The 25245-nt window shown below is 31.4% G+C and overlaps 1 protein-coding gene across 16 annotated transcripts; it reads right to left on the minus strand.

Annotated features, from left to right (window-relative positions):
- Window positions 1-16097, minus strand: LOC148608674 (uncharacterized). 16 transcript variants are annotated; one of them, XM_088544774.1, is made up of 9 exons: window positions 9960-10151; window positions 8760-8863; window positions 7289-7409; window positions 6545-6751; window positions 5291-5393; window positions 3182-4764; window positions 2966-3017; window positions 2483-2589; window positions 1-698 (listed from the first exon to the last, which is right to left on the minus strand). In XM_088544774.1, exons 2-6 carry the CDS (start codon window positions 8808-8810, stop codon window positions 4740-4742), a joined length of 507 nt encoding a protein of 168 aa, XP_088400900.1. In that variant the 5' UTR covers window positions 8811-8863; window positions 9960-10151; the 3' UTR covers window positions 1-698; window positions 2483-2589; window positions 2966-3017; window positions 3182-4739. The 16 variants fall into 16 exon arrangements, with proteins under 16 accessions (XP_088400900.1, XP_088400904.1, XP_088400901.1 ...); XM_088544778.1 differs by having other exon boundaries at window positions 6545-6730; window positions 9960-10129; XM_088544775.1 differs by having other exon boundaries at window positions 9885-9972.
- Between the last annotated feature and the right edge of the window lie 9148 nt (window positions 16098-25245).

Genomic DNA, 25245 nt, shown 5'->3' on the forward strand with positions numbered 1-25245 from the left:
CAAGTTAGTATATCTTTATATAAAAAAAGTTAATATTTTTTCAACCAGTATAAAATTATGAAGACTATCATTATAATAATCAAGACAAAACCAATAGACAAAATTGCCGCTAATATTATAGTTCTTTTCTTCTTACCTACAGTCGAAAATATGAATATATTACATGTATATAAACACTAAACAATCACTTCTAAGAACGATGCGACCACATCTGCCATCTGTCACTGTAAATATTCAAAATTGTAGCAATGTCAACTTAAGGTCACCTATAGATCCTCAGTGAATGACGGTAAACCGAACGTGAAAACGAAAAAAAAATACATACAGAGGTCATTATAAGTAATTCCTGAGTTGTGACAGGCGCAAAAAAATGTGGCGGGATTGAAGTACGTTGGCCTTATCGTAACCCTTCTCCTCTTAAATCTGGCCACTGTCGAAAAATATGTAATAAAAAACAAGTTAAAAATGGAGCGAGTCTCTTATAAAAGCAGATAATGAACTTGATATTATAAGTTACTATCGTCATATGAAACAAATCATTCGCGTACCATCGTGATCTTTTTATGTGAAGTGCTGGTTTGAAGCTTCAGTAGTGGGTTGGTTGGGACAGCCAGTTATCGATGTTATACAGCTACAATCTGTACACTGGTATTGTCCTTCTGTACATGTGTTTGGACATGCAATGGGGTCAACCTGACCTTTATTACCAACATATAATAGAAATAAGAGATTATTTTCTATCATACTACATTGAGTAATTTTCGGTTGACAAACAACTCAAAAAGTGAACTTTCTATTCAAGACAAAGTTATCCTTTATTAGATAAGGAACTATCAAACGAAAATACAGTAAGTCACCATTTCAGATGTGATATGCTCTATTTTCCCCTTTCCTTTGAAATGAATATAAAATTGCCAATAACAAATTACACACTCTCATTCGATGTATTATATTTAAACAATCCTAGTTCCAGGAACTTGATACATCGCATCCATCCCAAAGAACTGAGTGGAATAATGCTACAGATACTGTGAAGTCAGACTCTTTACCTACACATAGAGATCGATGATAAGGGAAAACTATTGACCAAACTTTACGACAAACGTGATGACTTTTCATTCAGAATTGTCAACTTTCCTTTCATCTGTGGCAACATCCCTTCAACACCTGTGTATGGAGTTTTCATATGACAACTCATACGTTATGCCAGAGCTTGCAGTAAATACGAAGAATTTTTGTATCGCGTAAAACTTCTTACAATTAGGCTTTAAGAACAGGTTATGTTGCTACAATATTGAAGTCATCACAACAGAAGTTTTATGGTCATCATCATGAACTCGCGGATCGTTACGGTGTATCCATCTTTTACATTTTTTTTATTTCCGATACATTGATACTTATTTAAGCCACAAGCTGCAGAGATCTGTAAACAAATTTGATAGTAACATTTTTTATGTAATATGCTAAATTTATCGCGATAAAGTTTTCGTGAAATAGAGGGCGTGTTGTCTTTAACAATACTAGTTTCGGTGCTTGATTTATTCATCGCATGTACTATAACGATCTTCAGATAATGGACGTCACAGACACTTTGAATTCAGCTTTATATCTTGATTTCTACTTAGACATTGTTTACAAGAGTAATCAAGGGAACCAAGGTTATAGCGGTAATCAAAATAATGTAATCCAGGGACAAAGACCAGACATGGAAAACAGATATACACAACAAAGAACACAAAGCAACTAAAATCATACACACAAAGTAACAAAAGTAAAAGAGCAATCCGGACTCCACTAAAAACTGGGAGCATTAAAAAAAGAATACTCATGAACAAACTATACGACAAACGCGATAATTGCCATTTCGTATTGTTAACTGTCCTTCTATCTATGCCAACATCCCTTCACGACCTGCATATCTACACAATATGCCAGGACTTGCCGAAACTACGCAAACTTGTTATTCCTTGCAAAACCTACAGTTAGGCTTCTCGAACAGGGGTATGATGCCAATATAAAAGTTTAATAGTCGTCATCATAAACTCGTGTATCAATCTCCACCTTAAGAATCGACTTATTCACCTTGTCAAAGTTTTCTGTCCTGTTTCGTTTATCCCTGACACGATATTTTATGAGCAATTTTGCGGGTATTTCTAGAAAGGCAGAGGATGCTTAACCTACCGATGAACTTGGTCTATAATTCCCAGGTGTAAGTGGGATTCGGTTTGCTCGTTTAATTTTATTTCTTTGTACGTGTTATTTTTGGCAGTTTGTATACTTTGTTGTGCTTGTCTCTTTATCCTGTCCTGAAAAATTATAATTACAATGATGAAGTTATGCAGAAAGAACAATAAAGTAAAAATCACGTCAGCATTTTTTATGTCAACCGTTCATACTACTGGAAAATTATATTGAGCTTGTACTTTTAACAAAATAAAATAGTTTCTAATTAATATGTTGATGAAATTAAAAAACTACTCACAAGACATTGTTTTTCGACTAAAAGACAACAATAATGTAATCATATATCATTGGTAAGTCCTTTCTTGTTCTTGTTATTGAATACTTGTAAGACGGAAACAGATGCAACTATCTAGGAAAATTTATTCAGTTATAAAAAGGAACGGTAATGACATGGTTACAATATTACTGTGTATATAGTTAAAAGGGAATAAAACTAAAATCTTTGGTTCGGTTTGGTTCGGTGGTCAATTAGGCAAACTGATTTTTCTGTGTGTTTTTTTTTTATTTTATCTTCACATAAAAGCAGTTAAACCTAGTGTTAGCTTGAAGTATCAAATGACGCTTTTCAAATAAGTTTGACAATTTAAAGTTGGAAAACTTGTCCTGGTTTTTGTTTTTATTTATTTTTTTTTCGGCTCAATTTTTAATCACGGGTTTGTTGAAATTACATTTGAATAATATAAATACAGTACTACATTCAACTTCTTCCTCGTAAACTTACGTTTGTTTATTGACATTTTGTATCCTGATCGAATCACATGGATTAGAATTATCTATGAAAAATCATGTGTATAACAGATTAATAATGATTTTTGAAATATATTTCTATTCTGATAAAAGGACATAAATCTTAAACTTACATACATACAAGTAAAATTTTAAATTAACGTTTCCGAAAAGTTTCGTTTTGTTCATTTTACATGCTACATCTACTTACCTCAATTTGTCATAAACAACCACTGGATATTCTTATTCATATTCCATATAGTTTGGGATTTTAATGTACTGTGAAAATTTTCAATATTCTATTTTTAACTTCCATGGCAAATATCTATTATTGGTTCACAACTGACGGCAATGTTATGGATTTTAAAAATCAATAAAATTAATCAAACTCTGTCAAGGTACCAGTCAATAACTACTATCGGATTAATTAGGTTTGAATACTCACGTTAGCGTACTATAAAACTGCATTTACCTGGATAAAAATTGTAAAATGGAAACAAAAAAGTCAAATTTATGTTCTTTGTTGCGTTAGTCTGTTTCCAATATCTGGTCTTTGTCCCTGGATTACATTCTTTTGATTTCCACTTGAATCTTGTATAAAGAGATAACTCATTTCCAAATACTAGTCACTCAATATGAATTATCAGGTTAGAAATAAATCACAGAGTACTTTCTTTATCAAAGATAATTTTGATTTCATGATTTGTCTTATTTGAATACAAAATCTCAAACAGCAAAGCACGTTATTCTATCGAATGCATTTTACATAAACCTATAATCATATAAAGTGCTCTTTGCTTTTGTTACTTTGTATGTATGAGTTTAGTTATTTTTTGTTCTTTGTTGTGTATGTCTGTTTTTCATGTCTGGTCTATTCTTGGATTACATTCTTTTGATTACCGATATAACTTTGGTTCCCTTGATTAATCTTTAAAAAGTGTCAGGGTATTACAATTATACGAAAAGTGTTGTATAACGATGAAAGAGTAGTCAAAGGAACCGAGATTCCAATATTAATCAATAGAATGGAACCTGTTGGTGAATTTTTAATAGATTGAAATTCTGAGTAGAATAATTCTGAATGTACAATACAATGTATACAAGCATTTATGTTGATCTCCGTTATGTGTCATTGAATTGCGTACCAAATCAAATTATTGACAAGATATTATCAACAACTTTTTCGTTAACCCAAATTACTCGTATATTTCATTCTTAACAGCACGAAATTAGATTGTTATTCTTTAAAATTGTCTAGAATTGCTGATTTGAAAAATGACAAAATGTGGACAATGTAACAAAAAATTAATAAATTTAAAAATTAATTAAAAAAGTAAGTAGGATCGAGAGAGAGCAACAATAGGACTTCAAATAAGAAATAAACAAATAATTATACGTGTTCGCACTATTTAGTTAAATGGCTTTAAGATTAAAGAAAAAAGAAATTGATATCATGGGAAAAAAACAGTAATCAAATAGTTTATTATTAATTTCAAATCAGACATTGACATATGTTCTGTTGAAATCATGTTAACGTCAAACTGCAAGGAACCTCCTTCTTTGGTATATCATGAGGCATTCAATGTGGTGTTAGGTATATTGTTATATCTGATGATTCCCATTTATACTGTTCATGTAACACTGTCTATTAAGAATTCCTATTTCGATTTCCAGTGATAGGAGGGAGTGTTGATAGATATTTCTTTACATAAGATGCACACATTTGCTTTAAAGTATCTCCATTGTCTTCCTTTTTATAACTGTCTTTATCATGTTTTTTCGGTGTCTCCTACCCTGAAATCATCCCATGATAGAGACACATTTAATGATTAATGAATGTTTGTAGAAAGTATAATGGTATAAAGTGGTGACAAAAGAAAAGAGAAACTAGAGGCAACAACTTTAACAAACAGAAGAAAATACAACAAACACTCCGTCGAACCTATGATTCAGTCCAAGGCTGGACTTTTATTGCATGACGAGACGGAAGCTCTTTCTGTACTACAAAACAGCTTTTTTGAAGTTATTAAACCAATAGAAAACTGCATGACTACTTGTAATACGAAAACAATAACAAAATGACTTATCACTAATAGTACTTCGGTATTTCCAGATATAACAAAACAACATATCTTTCTATCTTGAATTATGTAATTAATGAATTAGGCAATATTTGGTCATTTGATTATAGTATATTATGGTTTCGTTATGATTATTTGTTAGGTAAACAGCCTATTGATGTTCTTACGTATTTTTAAATTCGGTTTTATGATTTGTTGAGAAGGTAATCTACATATTTACAAAATGATCTTATATTTACCTATTTATTTTTTTATTTTTCTTGCAGTATACTACTATAATTATGGTGACAACTAACAGCGGCAGGAAAATGGTACATACGATAGTATAGATAATCCATGTATCTGTAGAATAACCTTGCATGATTATATTGATAATAGTTTAATTCACAGACACATACACAGCTTCATAAATATCTTAAATGCTTCATGATAACCTAAACAGCTAAGTAAATACCTTAACAGATTCATTGATACCATAACAGCTCAGACCTGTTTATGACATTCAATATGATAATAATATATTCGATAAATTAGGTGTGAAAAGCTTGAATTATAACAAGATATATATGCTTTTTTTATTAAATATAAGTAATAATTCTTATTATATTTCACGCAGTAACCAAACAAAACCGTTTTTTTTTAATGATCAAAACATTTGTTTACAGTAACAACGGCGGGTGTTTCTAGAAAAGCAGAGGACGCTTACCCTACCGGTGCACCTGGTCCATGCTCCCAGTTTTTAGTGGAGTCCGAGTTGCTCATTTACTTTTGTTACTTTGTATGTATGATTTTAGTTACTGTATGTTCTTTGTTGTGTATGTCTGTTTTCCATGTCTGGTCTTTTCTCTGGATCACATTCGTTTGATTACGCTATAACCTTGGTTCCATTGATTACTCCTTAAGCAATAGTCCGCATTGCGTCGGTTATGTTTGGCAGACACACTATCTGGTTTCACTAAATACAAACATATAAAGCAAAACAAAAACGTTTAAAAAATTGTCATATAAAAGAATGTATAGATCTTAATAACTGCATTGATATTACATTCACAAAATGCATTGAAATACACGCCTAAAGAATAATAAACAGAAGTGTAACTTTTGATAGTTAAATTGTATCATATTACCATTGCCGGAAAAAAGCTTCTAAGGTGTACTTCATATTTGATAATGCAACACAAATTTCATTTATTTACAAAAAAAACACACGAATATTTCACTTTTAAAATTTTATCAAGAGAAAAGCCTTTATGTCAGTAAAATGAAATTGACCTACTCATCCCGAAATCAAGAAATATATTTCTATATACAGCCAGTATAAACAATGCATGTTCTCAAAAAAACACTAAAAGATAAAAAAATAACATAGTTAAACAAAAACAATTTCCAACAATTTAATAGGACAGTAATTAAGGATTTTTTCTAAATAGGCTTAAGGAACATATCAGGGATTTGGATCAAAATAGACGTTTTAATGTAAATTATACTTGTACCTTTGTTTAACACTGGCGAAGCCGATACGGTGCTTGCTTGTTGGTTAGTATCACCACTGGTTTCCTGGTTGGGATCCTCAGTGCTCGATATAACATAGCAATGGGTTTGATCTGTTACACATGCACAGTCTGTACATTGATATTGTCCTTCGGTACACGTGCTTGAGCACTTGTCTGAATCTGGACCTACATCAATGTAATTAGCATCTGTCATATTAAATATAAACAATATAAATTTAATTTCAAGGTGGATTATTTGTTTGTGTACAGTTTTACTTTGGTTGACCGAAACGTATTTCAAAAATATTCTTCTTCATACATCAAGCATTTATTGAGTTTAATTTGAAGATTAATCATATGTATTGCCTACCTCAGCCTTTGCATCAAGCATTGATATTGTCGTTTCCTAAAGGGATTTTGAACGTCCTTGACTATACCTTATATATGGCCTACCGCAGCTTATACAGTTTCATTAAACGGCAAAGATGATAGATATTTCTCCTGAAGTGTTCAGTTGTTTAAAAATCCGATGTTTCCATACAACTTTAAAAGACTAGTTACATTGAATATTGTCTGCCACTTAAAACAAAACAGAACCATTCGAAATTTGTAAAACAATGTGCACCAATGACACAAGAAAGAATGTTATTACAAAGGTTGCTTTTTTAGGCTTCTTAGAATATATGCATTTGAAACTAATACTTCTTTGGTCTAAAATTGATATTTTCTGAAGCAAAAACTTACAATTTGCTGGTAGTTCATCGCTCATGTCAGTACAGTCAAAATTGTTATCACAAAGTTCTGAATTGGGAATACAGGTTGTGCTATCACATTGGAACTCGTGAGGAGAACAGTTTGCAAAAATCTGTGAAATAAAACAATATGGTGTTTTATTGTTATTCAAATACTGGGAAAAACAAAGTGTGATATTTGTTCCAGGACAAAATAGAAAGTCGCAAAAACAAATTGTAGCAGCAGGTTTAACGTTTCGCCCATCGACAAACAGTTCACAGTCTCGCCAAGTGTGTGCTATCAAGATCAATATTTTATCCCAGACGATTGACATTTTTCTTTTCATAGAAAATTGTTTTCAATTTGTACTGAGAATGGAATAATTGATACCAATACTGCTAGCCGAACAAAAGAGTCTGATAAGCAATGTTGCGACGAACATCTAAATTTGAAAAAAGTATCTCTCGGTCAGTTAACTAAGTAATCGTCCGTCTTCTTAGAGTTATAACTAATAATAGCTTAAATCTGAACAAGTGATCAGCCTGTTAATAACTCTTTTTTAGTTGCACGTCTTAGGTCACAACCCAGCTGCATACCAACGTTAATGCACTCGAAAACAAAGCTCTCCGTAGACAATCGTCAGAGTACTTTTAAATTTAGAAGTAAGGTGTACAAATGTCTGTATTAATAAGTTCTCAGCAAAGAGAAAGAGCTTTTGATACATGCTTAATTTTTCATATAATTTTCGTTTGCATTATGTAGATGTAATAGATTTTTAAAATTTAAAGACGTCTAGAGTTGTCAAAAGGTTATTTAAAGAGATTGCATATAAATCGACTTTTATTCAAAAGCAATTTAATAATTTAAAGGTTCTCCGGTGTATATTTGCTATAAAGTATGGTTCGTTGGGACTTATTCATCATCTGTCGTATTATGTGGGAGAGATATTGCCATAGGCTTTGATCAGTGTCATATACACATTTTGTAGATCAATAAATTAAAATACCATATATATATTTTATATAAAATGATATAAAATAGGTTATTTTGTGGGATTTTTGGTATTGGCTTGAACAATTAAGGAAGATGCCAGCAAACCAAAGGAATGCAAGTTAACTCCATTGTGTTGAAAATACCAAGGATTGCAATTAGGACTGCGTGGATCATCTATAAGAGTTTGTTCTGAATGTGTAATTGTCCGATCTGTGAAAGTTATCAAATTGTATTACCAATACGGCATTGAATAATACAAACATAAAACAGGGAAAAACTTTTAAAACGCCTTCACACATCACAACTAAAAGGTAAAAATTAGATGACTAAGGTCTTTGTGCGTTAACCAGATCAAAATATAACAGAGGGCTTAACATAACACTTATCATAGGTTTATAAAAAAAACTTGTTACCAACACTATCGACCTTGTTTACATCCACAACAAGTTTCAATCTTTATCATATTTTCTTTATTCTATATTGTACTCACTAGGACTGGTAATGCAATCAGTTGAACACCACATATGAACTTGTTAATCATCCTCGTTAAAATGTATTCTTAAGTAGTGAAATTTCTATGAAGCACCGTTATAACTGCATATTGAAAAGGAACATGAAAGTACATAACATTAGTTTGATATTAAGTGAATTTCTTTTTTATTATTTTGTAAGCGTTTTAAATTGTTCTAATAGATGAAACGAACCGTATCCTTCTAATGAAAAAACATGACCAAAAATATTTGCACTAAATTAAATAATTTATCTGAATCAGTCGATGAAAGTGAAACATCATTCTAATTAATTATTGACAAGCATCAAACATGAAAAAGTACAGTACTTATATAGGGAAAACTTCCCATTCTGTATAATATTGGGAGATGGATAATAGTGTATGGGGATGGTGTACATGGAGATGGGGATTTTGTTATGGGAGGGTGATGAAATTAGTTTTCAAATATTTATTGCTTTAATAATTGAACAAAAAAAATAACTAAGCATTTAAAGAATTTAAATTGGGGTACGGTTTATGATGAAAATAGGAAGTTTATACCATTTAAGGACTGTAATGACAGGCGTGGGAGGCGAATTGACTATTTATCGACTACGACCTGATTGTGTGTATATTTTCGTTTCTCTGGGAAAACCCTTACCTATTTTTAAATTACAAAGAACATTATTGATTTATGCATAGTTATTTACAAAACATACTGTATCATTTTAAACTCACCTGATCTAGTAAAACGAATGCCATTTTTGTTGTATCCCTTTGTGTTAAAACTTGCGCTATTACTTGAAACTTATCATCAAATAAATTGTCACGTTTTGGATATCATTATTCATCGTTTTTACTTTAAAGGATTTTTTCGTTTGTTTTAGCAACCTAACACCTAGCACAGCAATCAGCTTTTGAACAATTGATTTAGCAAACATGTTAATTGTTTGAAATTTTGACCGATCACGATCAATTCTTAATATTCAATCATCTTGATAAAATCTCTTAGGTCTATCAAAACAGTCTTTTAAATAATAGAAATAAAATACATGAAAATCAGTTTTTGTTGTAATTCTTTATCAAAATTTTGCCTTATTTATAAATGTAAAATGTAGTACATACCGTAAAATGCTTTCAGAAAAGACTTACATATATCATCATCTTTTTCCTTGCTAACACAGTGTACAGTATACTCACTCTAACTTATTTCTATTGGATATTTCCAAAGTCTGTAGGTGCTTTAAACCTTTGAATCTCAATCGTCTGTGACAAACATATACCAAATACGTTGGCAATTTCTATATATGAAAAAGTAGAAGTTGGTTAGAATTCACTTTTTTCGTCATAAAGGGATATTTTAAATTTTTATCTTTAAATTTGTACAGGTAAATATTGAACACACGTAAAGTGATTGCAGCACAGCCTTCACAATACAATACTTGATAATAAAACAGATAATCAAATATATAATATATTCACGGAATATAGGTTAAATGTAATATTTTTTTCTATCTTTACACATTAAAAATTATTTGATTATACCCTGTTAATACTAATGTGATTTTCAGTGGGTAAGTTAGTTAACAAAGCATTATCAAAGCAGCTAGTAAAATGCTAGGACAAAATAAATAATGCACTCATGACTGATCGAATATTTAAGAGTAATCAAGGGAACCAAGGTTATAGCGGTAATCAAAAGAATGCAATCCAGGGACAAAGACCAGACATGGAAAACAGACATACACGACAAAGAACATAAAGTAACTAAATCAAACATACAAAGAAATAAAAGCAAATGAGCAAGTTTCAGGTAATAAATTACTTTGTCATTGTGAGCTTGCCTGTGTCTTTTTGACATGATTTTCTCTCTACTATATTAGTCAGTCCAATAGTTTGACACTGGATATAATTAAACAGTTGTCTGGAGCATTTTAAAGATTTACAAAATAACGAGAATAGGTATGGTGCATATGTCAAAGAGACAACAACCCCATCAAGATGATAATGTCAGCCCAAGGCCAACATAAATGAGTTGGACAGGCTTACATTAAGTATTGAGGTTATATAAAATGAATTACATACTCCTGAAACAGGGTTATCTGGAAATGCGTCTTTAAAGATCTCTTCCGAAATTCTTTTTAAATATTATTCCCTGGTTAAAAAAGCAGGTAAATGCTTGTTAATCACTACTAGCACATTCATTCCGCATTGGAAGAGGGAGGTTTAGCGAGCTGTAAAATTAAGATTTAATCCACGACCAAGTCAAGACCATTGCGATACCAGCTGCTCCTATGGTTTAATATCTATTTTGAACTTGATTATCAATCGGATTAGTTGTTTTGTAATTTTGTTGTTACCCTTATTTAATATATTTTAATATCAATTCTGTAAAAATGACGCTTTATATAGCTTTATGTGTATAGTAGAAATACGCATGAGGGATAATCAGTGTCGTCTTTTTAGATGGTGTTTTGTCTTTTTCAGTTTGTTTTCGTAATTCGTTATAGGAGATACTCGTGATACGTATTTTGTAACGCAAGATAATTTTCTTTAATGTTTTGAGCGGTATTGGTAAAATAAAATAGACAAAATAGAAATGATATGTTATATGGTACGCAACGGGGAAAAAATCTGAGACCTTGGTTTAACTAGAACAAGACACCGAAAACGTTGCTTATAGATCGAAAGTCCATAGAAATATCATGGTGTTCTCTTTTACACACAGCTTGGCCTTTATATTCCTATGTAATACGTTGCTGAGGCTTGGTATAAAATACTCAAATATACGTGGCCCGACCCATTTATAATTGAATGCAACACGCCTACTCCCATGCTTTTTTTTTAATAATTTATAAATACGTTTACCAAATATATGATCACGGTATACCTTTGTTGATGCAGTAATTTATAGTACGAATATCAATTTCTTAAATGTTTTATTATTCTAACTCAACTCTAAATTTTAATTCCGTCTTTAGTACATTTCAGTGAATTCTCCAAAATATTAAATGTGTTAGTATGTAAAATGATATGACAATTCATTTACAGTTAAAAAATGTAAGAATGAATTGTTAACTATCTTTTTTTGGATAAATCATTGTAAGCATATTGTGTTTAGCGTGATGTATTCAAATCAGTCTTTTCATCACATTGCAAAAGATAGTTCACCATATGTATTCGGTAAAATATAGTTGTGGAATATCTATTGAACATCAGTAAACAATAAATAAAACTACAAATAATTTAGTTGGCATTAAAATGTAAGTAGGAATAATTATGATGTCATTATTGAAATTGGTATATAACTAGTAAATGTGGAAATTAAAATTAAAATCTAAACATATAGTTTCAATAATATATTAAAAGATCTTCACAGAATTAAAAACAAAACAAAACATATTTAAATAAAAAAAAAGAACGATAGTATTTTTTTTTTTATTTTTTTTTAATACGAATGAGATCCTTTCGCTTCTCATGCCCCATGAAAGAGCAAAACATATTTTCACCTGAAATTACTTAAAATCAAGCTTTACATGAAAGAGTAATCAAGGGAACCGAGCTTATAGCGGTAATCAAAAGAATGTAATCCAGGGAAAAAGACCAGAAATGGAAAATAGACATACACAACAACGAACATACAGTAACTAAAATCATACATACAAAGTAACAAAAGTAAATGATCAACTCGGACTCCACTAAAAACTGGGGGCATGGACCAGGTGCACCGGTAGGATAAACGTCCTCTGCTTTTCTAGAAACTCCCGCTGAGTTGCTCATAAAAAGTCAAGTCCAGGGTAGATAAACGAGGGAAGGAAAAGTATGGTCCGTTTAATAAATCAGTTTTCATGGTGCTGATGGATACACCATTACAATCCACGAGTTGATGATAACGACCATAAAACTTCTGTAGTTATGACTTCAGTCTTGTAACAACATAACCCTGTTCTAGAAGCCTAAGTGTTAGACTTCTAGCGCGATACAAAAAGTCTGCGTAGTTTCGGCAAGCTCTGGCATAACGTATGAGTTGTGATATGAACACTCCATATGCAGGAGCCAAATTAATTGTCTCGTAACCGTTTTAAATAAAAAAACACAAATAAAATAGCATGTAAATACAAAAAAAAACAGTTTTAATACAAACTAAAACACCAAGTTTTAGATGTTAAAAAGAACTTTACTAATCAAAATTAGCTTGTTTTATTCACAAAATGGATACCTTATAGAGTGCAAAGTGTTATGGATATACTTAGCTGAGAGGAAAAAGATATAAAGACTCCAAATAATTTATGAATGACAAAATGGAGACATCTTTAACTACTTTTAAACGTTTCGACTTTAAAAATCACATTTTAAGTGATCATTTACTGCGCAATGGGGGTGGTAAGAAACCTTCACCTATTAAAGCCTTCAAAATTACAATAAGAGGTAATGATGTATAGGTTGATAGGTGTTAAGATACTTTTCGTACGGCCTCTTGTTTTCATCATTATTTCTCTCGGTCAGGTTGCTCAGCATCATTATATTATTCATAAAATATAGCCTGTATAGTACAAATATTATTGATGTAGAATTCGCTTAAATTCATTGTGACTAATATGACTATTGATCAAATGGTTACAATGAAATCAAATCTTTACTGTACGTGCAGTGACAATGTATGGCAAACGGAAATCAGCTCTGTGTGTTATATGTAATATCAAATGAAGGTAAGGGACCCTTCTTCTATCTTATGGTTCTGTCATCGGTAGAACTATATCAGGTCTAGTGTCTTCTGTTGATGGAACTGCATTCTGGTTAACCCTGAGCAAAATATTAGTTCATTATATAATTTTCAGATGCACTTTGTATGTATAAACTACAGAAAAGGTCGACAAAACTTTATAGATATGATCGTTTGACTTTTACATGGCAAAGTATTATATCACATTTGAAGATTTTAATTGTATGTTAGTATGATCACGATTCAGTTAGTATCACATGCCATGTAGAGCCTTGATTTATCACCAAATCTTGTCATAATTGTAAAACTAAGGATACCAGTAGCTGTAATAGTATAAAATACTCAACGACTGAAAAGATCGAAATTAAGACATGAGGCAAACGCCGCCAAACTAGAGCCTCCAAAATAGATATTAAAGGTCTAAGTATAGTTCAATATGAAAAGAACATTTTAATTATTCATTAGTCTATTCAAAAATATAAAAATAGTAAATGCTAAAAACTTATTTTGTCTCGTAAAAAGATGTTTGTTATAACATGGAAACAACTTCTCTATTGAACATATGTGAATGCACTAACCTGTTAGGCTTGCGTAATTTGATATAAATTATCCGAATACATATCAGAAAAAAAACTATAACTATAGTTATGGCTATCAATACTATAATTGCAGTCCTTTTATCTACAAAGGGAAACGTATGAGTAACAAGTAATTATCATAATACTAATGTAAGTGTATAATCTACTGTATGAAACTCATTGTGTACTAATGTAAGACACGCTCACCTATTAAATGATAGTTTTTATTGCTCACGAACGACAATAAATGTTGAGCAACAATTTATTCCGTTTCTATGGTTCCTCAAATATAAGTTTTTTAACAACCTTAAACTGTTTTCTGTATTTTTAAATATTTCAGAATTAAATCGAACCTTGAGATTTCTATTTTAAGACAAACATTTCAATTTACATCAATTCGATCCGTTTCAAAGAAAGCAAAATGAAGTATGGGTAATTCATACTTTTAAAACCCGGATCCGATCGAAAACAGTTATAATTGGTTATTCGATTATCACTGAAATTTAATAATTAATTGGTTAAGTTAGTTACAGCTGTGATGCAGTTGATTTGTATAACGTATTCAACTTTGTTTGTTTATCATCTTAAATGAGCCTCTTATTAAATAAAGTATGCCTTTGGCTAATACATTCCTCATATAATGATGCAACAGTAATATCTTGCCGTACCATTGTGAACTGCAGGTGTAGTTGTTGCATTGGTCGAACTGATTGGATTGGGGCAGTCTACTATCGACGTTACACAAGTACAATCTGTACATTTGGCCTTCAGTACAAGTGTTTTGGCATGACGAAGGATCCACAGGACCTGTAAGTTATTTGATGTATACTTTACCATTTATTATACTTATGATATATTTTATTCATTCTCTATTTATTATATTGACGTACAATTGCCAATAGTGAACATGCCAGTCAAGTACAACCGACATATATTGTCTTTGGCAAAAACTGTTTTAGTAATACATTGTTTTGATGTTATTGACAACATGCTTTAAGATAATGAACTTACAATTGGCAGGTTCTTCATCATCCAAATACATGCAGTCTGGATTTTTGTCGCATAAATAGTTATTATGGATACAGTTTAATGTTATGTTACATTCATACATATCGGAACCACAAGATGCAGAGACCTATCATATAAAACAAATGTAACAATTATGCTAATTTCTTCTGAATTATATCATTCTATTTAGAAATGTTTCCATACTGTAACATTCAAAAGTATTTTATAATTATTTTTAAAACAGTAAGAAAGAGTAAAGACTTTTGACATTATGTATTGTGTACATTTGACATTTACAGTAACGGGGTATAACCAATAAGAAAGTGACTCGTTTCATTTATAGACATTTAAACAAACTTACTTGTTCTGTCAGTAATACAAGTGATAAACAATATATACGTAAAATAGAATTGTATGTCATTGTTGAATCGTTGGTTTTATATGTCGTTGATAAACTCAACTGTTGGTATTATTAAAGACATATAGGACGGATGTTCATACATCTCCCTGAAATAAGTAAATTATTTCTCTTTTTATACGTGTCGAAATTAAAGTGGTACCTTTGTCTGAATACAGTTTTCATTAGTTACTCAATCAATATAAACATGTTACCTTTAGTTTTATTCTTAAAATACACTTTATCAAAATGAAGGACTATGAACCATAAAGGCATACTCATGTATAGACGCGTACATTTATATAATAAGAAGACAACATTTTAAAAATAAGCAAATCAATAAGTGAGACTTAAACACCATCCTTGTAAAATATGATTATTATTTATATTTATGCTGTTTAGTTTTAAACAATAAAATATCTAACTGACATACATACAATTGTAATTACCACTCAGTACTATAGACTTTCCATGTATAGTTGCATTCCGTAAAAGAATTTATTTCTTCTTTATTTTCTTTGACTGAATATTTTCACAATCTATTTTTAAATTCCAATTACAGTTAGTTTAAGCGATTGCAAGTCTAGGTTGATCATGTGTTCATTGCATTTAAATTGTCGATATGAGATAAATAGTTGTATAGACGAACTTAAATGACGTTGCCCTATGATTTCAGCCCGGTTAAAAGAAATAGATTGCCGAAACTACTAAAGCGCAATAATTTTTTACCGTGCTATAGTTCTTACATCTAGGCTTCATGAACAGTCGTTCCATTTAATGTAGCAACTCGGTCGGTGTTTCTACAAAAGCAAAGGACGCTTACCCTACCGATGCATATGGTCCATGATCCCATGGTCCGGTTGTTTATCGTTTTGTTTTATGTATTTTTTTAGTTATTTTGTATGTATTTTGTTGTCAGTCTATTGTTTTATTTGTTCGTTGTCCATTGATTATGTTCTTACTAAAGTAAGTTCTAATTCTGGTTCCCTTGATGTCCCTGTCACTCAACAACAGAGGTTTTAAGCATACTTAGCAGGTAAAATATTTTTTATTATATATGCACTTGTTGATGAGTGAATATAACATTAACAAAGCCGAGCAAACAACAAATACAGTAAGAAGTCAATGGCACAAGTATCCAATGAATCAAGATATCAAGTAATATACATACAAAGTAACATTAAAACAAAAGAATATGTTTTACTCTATCTGTGTACAGGTAAATGATACTTTTGGGTATTTGTAAAGTTGTTTGTGAATTCTGTCTTACATGTATATGATTCATACGAGCTGCAGTTCAATTGTTTCGTATGCAAAAATATATATATTTAGAAAAAACATTTTTACATGATTTTCTTACCTAAGGATAACGAATAAATCATTGAAAAACTTGAATTCATGACTAAGACATAAATACATTTGTTTCATTGCCTGTGTGTCTATTATACCTGTCTAGCCTTTGTCCTGGATTATATATGTTTTATTTCCACTAGAATATTAGTTTCCTTATATACTAATCTTATATACTAATATAAACTTAAACCTTTTTTTTTAATGTTTTTTGTTTGTTTGTTGTGGGTTAACGTCCGAGCATTTTTTTTTTATTTTATTTTTTTTTATTTATTTTTTTTAAACACTTTGGTACGATGGCCTTGCATTCTGTGAAGTTGTAAGACTACTTGTATTAGAAGCAGATGAGCATTGATTGATATCGACAAAACATTTTCTGTCTTAGAAATGAGGTCTAATATTTTTGCAGGACCTAGTTTTGTTTACAATATAATGTAGGCATTAATCAAATAAAAATGTACATTATGAACATATTCTGCAGTGCACCAAATACATTATCCATACGTTCTGAATACGGAAGGAAAAGAGTGATTTTGCAGTGGAAGTTTATTTCCGATGTCCATGACAAAATACGGTTCACAGTATAAATAGTAATTTGTTTACATTATATTGCATATATTATCAATGCAATTTCACAACCAATCAGATCATACTTCTAAAAATGTCTACTTAATGAAAAAAAAAACTCTCCCAATTAATGACTTGATTATTCTACCCCCGGTCTATCTGATTTAAAATACTACGATATGTGATTCAGAAGAACTAGAATAAAGAAGCACTTTCTTTAAAGGATTTTCACTTTCCATAATCTTAAATAAAAAGTGGAATTTATATTTTCCTCCAAAAAAGCATCTCTTAGTTTCTCTGTTATTCAGTAGGCTGTGAAAGTAATTCTGTCATTTAGGAATGAATAATCCTTTCATTGTTGGATTCTATTGAGATTCTAGTTGTTCGATCATATGATCTTATCATGATTCAGCTGACTTGTCACAAATAATTTCGGTCGGTACGAAGCAAAACATACTGACCGGGGACTAAATAGTTTATCATAGTAAATCGTTGTCGGTCAAAGTTCCCGTAGAAGAGGATACATGAACCCTGGTAAAGATTGCATTCTAAATACAAAATCAAGGTCTACCACTGTAATATATCCAAGTGGAAAGATGCATGTTTAGTGTTCATTACATGTGTTGGTTTTTCAGTATGTCTGTGTTTAGGTCCGCTTACACATTATGCACATCTGTTTAAAAGCGACCCCGCAGAATGCCAGATGTCTACTAGAATACATTAGAATTGAATATATTTGATGATTTTAAATGGTCTGAAATAAATAAAGATATGATGATAATGAGTGTCCATCAATTCAGAGTTTTTATTACAGATCAGTTGTAAATTACCCTTGCTATTTTTAAACAAATGCTCCAAACACTGTTGCTTATCAACAAAAAGTGTTATTTAAGCTAGTTGAAAGCTTAGGTCATCATTAACGGCTGGGTTGATACAAATTGGTATTCTTTTTCATCCTATCTAGTACTTTTTTGTAATATTTAATGCCCCCTATCTAGAACTGTTTGGAATGTTTTGTAATGCATCCTGTCTAGGTCTTATTGTAACAAAATATATCTAGTATTTGTTGTAATGCATCCTATCTTGTACTTTTCATAACTTTTTACTATATTCTATCTAGTCCTTTTTTATATTTTTATGCGTCCTATCTAGTACATTTTAATGCATCCTGTTTAGTATTTTTGGAATTTTTATTTGGTCCTTTATTTGAAAACGTAGGAAAGTTTTAAGTAGGTCAATGCGTATCAATGTTACATCGGTTTCAAATACCCAGATGTAGCATAAACATAGTATGCAACTGCATGACAAATATGCTGTCGTACCAGCAAACAAAGCCCAAAACAACATTGATTTTGTTTGCAAAACGTTTTACATCCAATGTTTATTATCAGAGGTAGACATAGAAAATAATAACTGTAATAAGACCTATACTGCTACCACAAAAGTAGAGATAGTGGAGAACCATGAATCTGTACTGTCTTCTTTTGGTGTTTCTCTATCAAAATCGATGATCGTGATATACTGTCTATGCACTAGATTCATAAGGTCCACAAGAATCCATTCAAACAAAGCTACATTGCTGGATCTGCAAAATGTACCACCCGCCAACTGTCAAAACCATTAACTTCTATACTCACAGCTGTCAAAGAGGGTCTTCAGTCCTACCACAACACTTGTTACTCCCGTAATGGTATATAATTCAATGTGTATCCTAAACAACTCGAAAGATCTCTTGGAAACCCTGAATTCAAGATTATTATCAGAATACAATAGCATTGTAAAAACCTGTGATTTGTCAACTCTTTATACTTCTATTTCCCATACTCAGCTAAAGTCTTGACTCAAAAGAATTATACATCGTTTTCACTGCACAACAAAACATGCTGCACCTAGATACAGATATGTAGCACTATGTAGAGATTCTTCATACTTCGTTAACAACGATTCTAAATCATATGTTTTCAAAATGCATGTATTTTGATCGACATTATATTTCTCCAGAGTTAGTGTGGTGGATGCGTTTTCCAGCAAATGGTCGGCATTCCAATGGAAACAAATTATTCACCTCTACTAGCTCACCTATCCCTTCACTCTTATGAAGCTTACTTTAAAGCTGATCTGATCCAAAGTTTACATTTGAGAAACAAGGCGCAACTTTAGGGACTAAGAGATCATCAAATTACGTTCCGCAATTAAAACAATATAAAGTTATTTTATTTTTTTGGCTTTGCTCGCCTGAATACATACTTTTACGAAAGTACGGAATTTTATATAATATCAAACAGTAAAAAACTTAACACTTAACATGTTAAAATAGAAGATTATCACATTGGCTACGCTTTTATATCAAAAGGATCTCACAAAGTAAAACTGATTCTCTAGATAAAAATAAAGGAAACGCAAAATCATGGATATATGCACTTATTTGTTCTATTTGATACTTTATTTTGGTACGGAAACTTTTATGACTACATGATATAACCCTAAAAAGTACTAACATCTAACTAAATACCTATGATACCAAGTATGCCAAGTAAGACTAATAGTTAATGCTTGTAACGCAGGTAAACATGTTTGGTTAAGCTTAATTTCCTAACGCAACTTCATAATTTTACATATGGAACGAATGCAATATGTATAAAATCAACGTTACGTAGGTATGATAGATTAAAACAAGTCATAAGATTTTGTTTTTAATCAACACTATGTGTTATATATATTTACCTAATACAAAGATCTATTTAATTCAATTTATTTAAACTACTTTACTACGTGTGCCCATAAAATCGGCCGTATTCCAACGTCTTGGTATAACCTTGGACCTCTATATCTGTTAATGTATGTGATTTGATATCTTAGCAGCGATAGGCAGATTTGCTTATATGCTTAATGTACAGTGTAATGCAAATTCATATAATATATATTTGTATAATGTGTAATTGATTCAGTGGTAGCTCAATGGACTTCAATACTGATGAGATCACTTTATTTACTATTTTTAGGTACACAGCTCTTAATCTAAACTACTTTTACTTAAGTCGGTACAATAAAAATCCAGTAATGCATTTTGGATTTTGTCATGATTCATCGTGAAAGAAACTAATTCAGTTGTGGCTAATGTACGATCTATAGCAGTTTTCGAACCAATAATCTGCCCTGAGTTCACTATGGAAGTACCTCGTGTGGTTTCTATGGTAGTTTTGATGGGAAAAGGTGATACTAAATGGAAATCTAGATAGGTTGAAATGATTATTTCCTCTGTCATTTGCATTAAAGTATAAACACTAGTTTCATGGCTTTGAAATGATGTGTGTACAGTAGTGTACACAATTTTGTCTCCTTCCTCAATTGTTTTCGTTACTCGAGTTTCACTTGCAAAGATGTTTATTTTATCATTCAAAATGTGGGAGGAACTATGTTCCTATAGAAACTCGGAAAAACTTTCCACATATTTAGTTGCACATGACAAACTTGAATCAACAGTTGAAGTGTTAAGAGTAAAATCGCATTTAAAGAACGGAACTGTGGTAACATCATTTTTCTGTGTAACAGAAGATAAAAATTTCTTGATTGTGAGTTGAATTTGTCTATCCAATGAAGGTTGCATTAATGAGCTGTTCTGCAATGGTTTGACAACAATAGGCGTTAACATAAGTGTAAATGCCTTCTCCGTGGAAGACGAAAAGAGATAAAAACTTTGGTCATTGTGGCACACATGTCGACAAATTTTGTCGGTACAACGACTAAGACCTTCTGGACAAGTTGTTTTGTCTGAATCTGCAAAAAAGTATATGACGTTTCCTGACTTGACTCTTTGTGATCAACTCGATAGGTGTTTCTAGAAATAGAGGACGCTACCAGTGCACCTGGTCCATGCTCCCAGTTTTTAGAGTCCGTGTTGTTCATTTACTTTTGTTACTTTGTGTGTATTGTTTTTGGTTATTTTATGTTCTTTGTTGTGAGTGATAGTTTTCTATCACATCAGGTCTTTGTCCCTGGATTACATTCTTTTGATTTCTGCTATAATCTTTGGTCCCCGCCATTTAAATGCGTCTTAATAACAATATCTAAAATTGCATATATACATAATATCAATGAGGTCATATCCATAGTAGTTCATTGAGTTAAATATTCTTATGAGTAATATATTAATTTTCACGATTGAATTTTTAGCAGAGATCACAGTGTACTAAACAGTAAACAAGACCACATTTTATCTAGTATATTGGAGTGTGAATTATAGGACAGTATATGCAGAGAAAAGCAAAAGAACCTATATCCGATCGGAAAAACAGTATCATCCACGATTAGGTAACGACAAAAGGCAACAAGAACATGAAATAAACAAAATTGGCGTTATATATAATATTTTCTACTCTGGGCCTGCCAATTAAAAAAATCACAAAAAAACTCTGAAAATGTGTTAAATTAAAACTCAGACGTTTTTTAGGCTTGAGAAAATCTATTTAACTCAGGTTTGTAGATTTCAGATTGATAGAGTTTTCAAAAAGGCTTTGTGCTAAACTGTGTTATTCCAAGACTTTTCTTGAGGATAATGAAATTAGATTTTCTTGGTTTATCAGCATGAAACTCAATTCAATCCATAAATAACATGTATGGATACATTGAAATTAAATTTAATAATCGAATCGCGTGTCAACTTACAGTTTTTCGCATCTGAATTATTGCTACAGTCGAAATTATTATCACATACGACATTGCTTTCTACACACCCGCCGTATCAAACTAATACAACTTAGGATTTGTCTGAGAGGGACGGTGCTTGTACTCAAATAACATATGACTTTGTTGAAATTGCACTACAATGTTGTGTTTATCGCTGGTAATGATTTCTCAACCAGCTGATTATGCGACACTTCCAATAATACACGCTATGCAGAGCAGTTATGTATATAGGACGTCGCTGATGCTCCGTCATTATTACTTTGGAAATTGGACTTGGCCTGATTATGAAGCGCAATAGTTTTCACTCATATTGTTGTTACCCTTATTTGCTAATTTGACATAGTTTAAAGTAGAGTAAAACTAACATTTATACAAGTTGATTCTAAATTGAAATTGTAAATACCTGAACATATCAGAACAATTCACAGCGAGAGAAGCAAAATCCTTTGCATCTGATTAAGTCTTTAAACCTACATAAATTAGCTTTTTCAAAATATTTTGATGACAATTTAACAAATAATTGTAAAATATTCATTTATCGCATTCATTGAAGCACTATCAACTGTCGATATTATTAAATATCTAATATAGAACCAGACGTTATTCTTATCCTTATTCTGTCATTTTTAGACGTCTAACAATATGGCAACAAAAGGTAATGGTTTACAGATACTCTTTCTATTAAAACAGTGTTACCCTATATTTATTCAATTATATATTTAGAAAGAGTAATCAAGGGAACATAGGTTATAGCGGTAATCAAAAGAATGTAATCCAGGGACAGAGACCAGACATGGAAAACAGACATACGCAACAAAGAACATAAAGTAATTAAAATCATACATACAAAGTAACAAAAGTAAAGATACTATCTCCTAAAAAAAACAATTGACAAAACAATAAACACGATCGTAGGCATTTTCGATTGCTCTAAACTCCTAGTTCGCCCAAACCCTAACAAACGAAAGTCTGTAATATCAAAAATATCATTTTCGGATAATTGATTTTAGTAAGCTTAGAAATTATGTATGAATCTAGATATATTATCTCTCTAAGCCTCTCTCCCGGCAGAAACTTTAGATAATTATTGGTCAAGCAAGACAATAAAAAATAATGTATATATGCCCTAATTACTTCATACCATAAGTTCGTTGTCAATCTAATTTATTTATATCTGGATTCATTTTCCGTGTTTACTAAGCATAAACCCACATTAATTTACCATATAGGGTTGATTTGCAACGTTACATACGAAGTGATATTAGATGTTAGCTACTTCTACCGTACTGACCGGATATTACATATACAGTTCATGGAGTAGTTCCGGTTATATATAAAGTGTCCTAATAACTACACTTAATTCGATGATATATATATATATATATATATATATATATATATATATATATATATATATATATATATATATATATATATATATATCCTTCGTAGACTTGCCCACAGTATACAGTATTTTGTATACAAAATTGAAGTCACAAGACCTATATTTCAAGGTGAAATGGTTTTTAAGTTACATATATATGTAAAATGTAATGCTATAGGGACAATATTATATCTTACTTGATTTCTCAGATAATAGGTTCGCTGCTATCATATTGTGTGAAATAACTATCAAACGAAAATAAAATTCGATTTGACTTACATATCAAGCTTTATTCAACCTTATTTAAAACATCAAATTTGTCTTCCCAAGATGCAATCCTGCATATATGTAGTTGCAGCTAAAACAAGTACTTTCTGTGAAAAAAAAAAGATAGCCGACGAGGTAAAATTTTGTTCTTTCTATTTATAATTTTCTGCATTTCATTCAGGACATAACACATGGCACGCATTTTTGATTCAGTTTTTTTTCGAGCGCAACAAAATTATCAATATTTAGCCGATTGGGAAACAGTATTGCGATCAGGTGATCTGCGTTTCCATGGAAGTGCGTCTTTAAGGTCAAATGTTAAAAAGGGAAAATACACCGACTGCGTCGGAAAAAGAATGTCAGCATCCCACAAATAGAAATAAATTAGACCTACATTTCATGCTTGAATGCCCCTGGTTGAAAAAAGGACTGAATTGCTTCTTCAGGTACTAGAACTGATACCATCATGTAGCTTTCCTAGTTCTCCCTCCATTTTGGTGGGGAGACATATTGTTTTTTTCGCCTGTCTGTGTGTCTGTCATAAAGTTTGTCAGCGCAACTGCTCTGAAAACAACATGGCGGAATGTTACAAAAATTGGGATGTAAGCTATTGTCATCACTTTGCGGCCACCGCGGGGGGTGACAAACTTCTAGTTTGTATTTTGTTTGATGAGATAGGATTTTGATAATTGGCATATGGATAGATCACTTTAAGTTGAAGTGTCGTGCACCATTAACGAAGATGTTTGTCCTTGAACTTTGACCTTAAGGTTAAATTATTGATTTTCACATGGTAAATGTTGTCCGGTCTGTTACTGTTTTGTCTCATGAGATTTGGCATTTAGATAGATCACCTAAAAAACATAGTGTCTCGTATCATTGATGATGTCATTTGACTTTGAGGTTGAATTATTGATTTTTACATGGTAATTTATTATCCCGGCTGTAACAAATTTTGTCTTCTATGATAGGCTTTTGATATTTTGCATGTGGGTAAAAGACCTCCAGTCGCATGGAGTGTCGAATACTGTAGCTGATTACTCTAAATTTGAACTTTGTCCTCAAGGTCAAATTATTTTATTATCCATTTCTTTTTTTTTTTTTTTTTTTTTTTGTTAAAACATTTCCTCTCACACTTATCAACTATCTACAATTGTATGAATGTGACAAATATGTAGTGTCTATCCACCATGTTGTGCATGCGATGAAGACTTATAGACAATAGATATTGGTGCCCCACTGGCGGGGCCCACAGAGATGGTTGCCACCTCATCCATGTCTAGTTGCCAATAAAAATATTACTAAAAGATTCTGTGCAAGTACCAACCTAATTTTTTATTCTACGAAACCTTCTAATTATCTTGACCTACATATTATATATGTGAGCTAACATGTTTATTCAATTCCTAGTCAGGCAAGCTTTTTGGAAAGCTAATACTTGTATAATGTTGTAGCTTCTTGATCTTCATTTAATCGTTGGTGCTGGCCAGGAACGTGTAAGAGCGATGGCTATTCTAGAAACTGCA

The sequence above is a fragment of the Perna viridis genome, chromosome 9 (assembly GCF_037379345.1).
Source record: "Perna viridis isolate PV_CMFRI_1.1 ecotype Kerala chromosome 9, ASM3737934v1, whole genome shotgun sequence".
Taxonomy (NCBI): Eukaryota; Metazoa; Mollusca; class Bivalvia; order Mytilida; family Mytilidae; genus Perna; species Perna viridis.

Coding starts and splice junctions, on each gene's coding strand:
- LOC148608674 (XM_088544770.1), bottom strand. CDS start 7,622: ATGAAAAGAAAAATGTCAATCGTCTGGGATAAAATATTGATCTTGATA. Junction 6,752..7,288: donor CGATGAACTACCAGCAAATT/GTAAGTTTTTGC, acceptor TTAATATGACAG/ATGCTAATTACATTGATGTA. Junction 4,765..5,290: donor AAAAATAAAAAAATAAATAG/GTAAATATAAGA, acceptor GGATGATTTCAG/GGTAGGAGACACCGAAAAAA.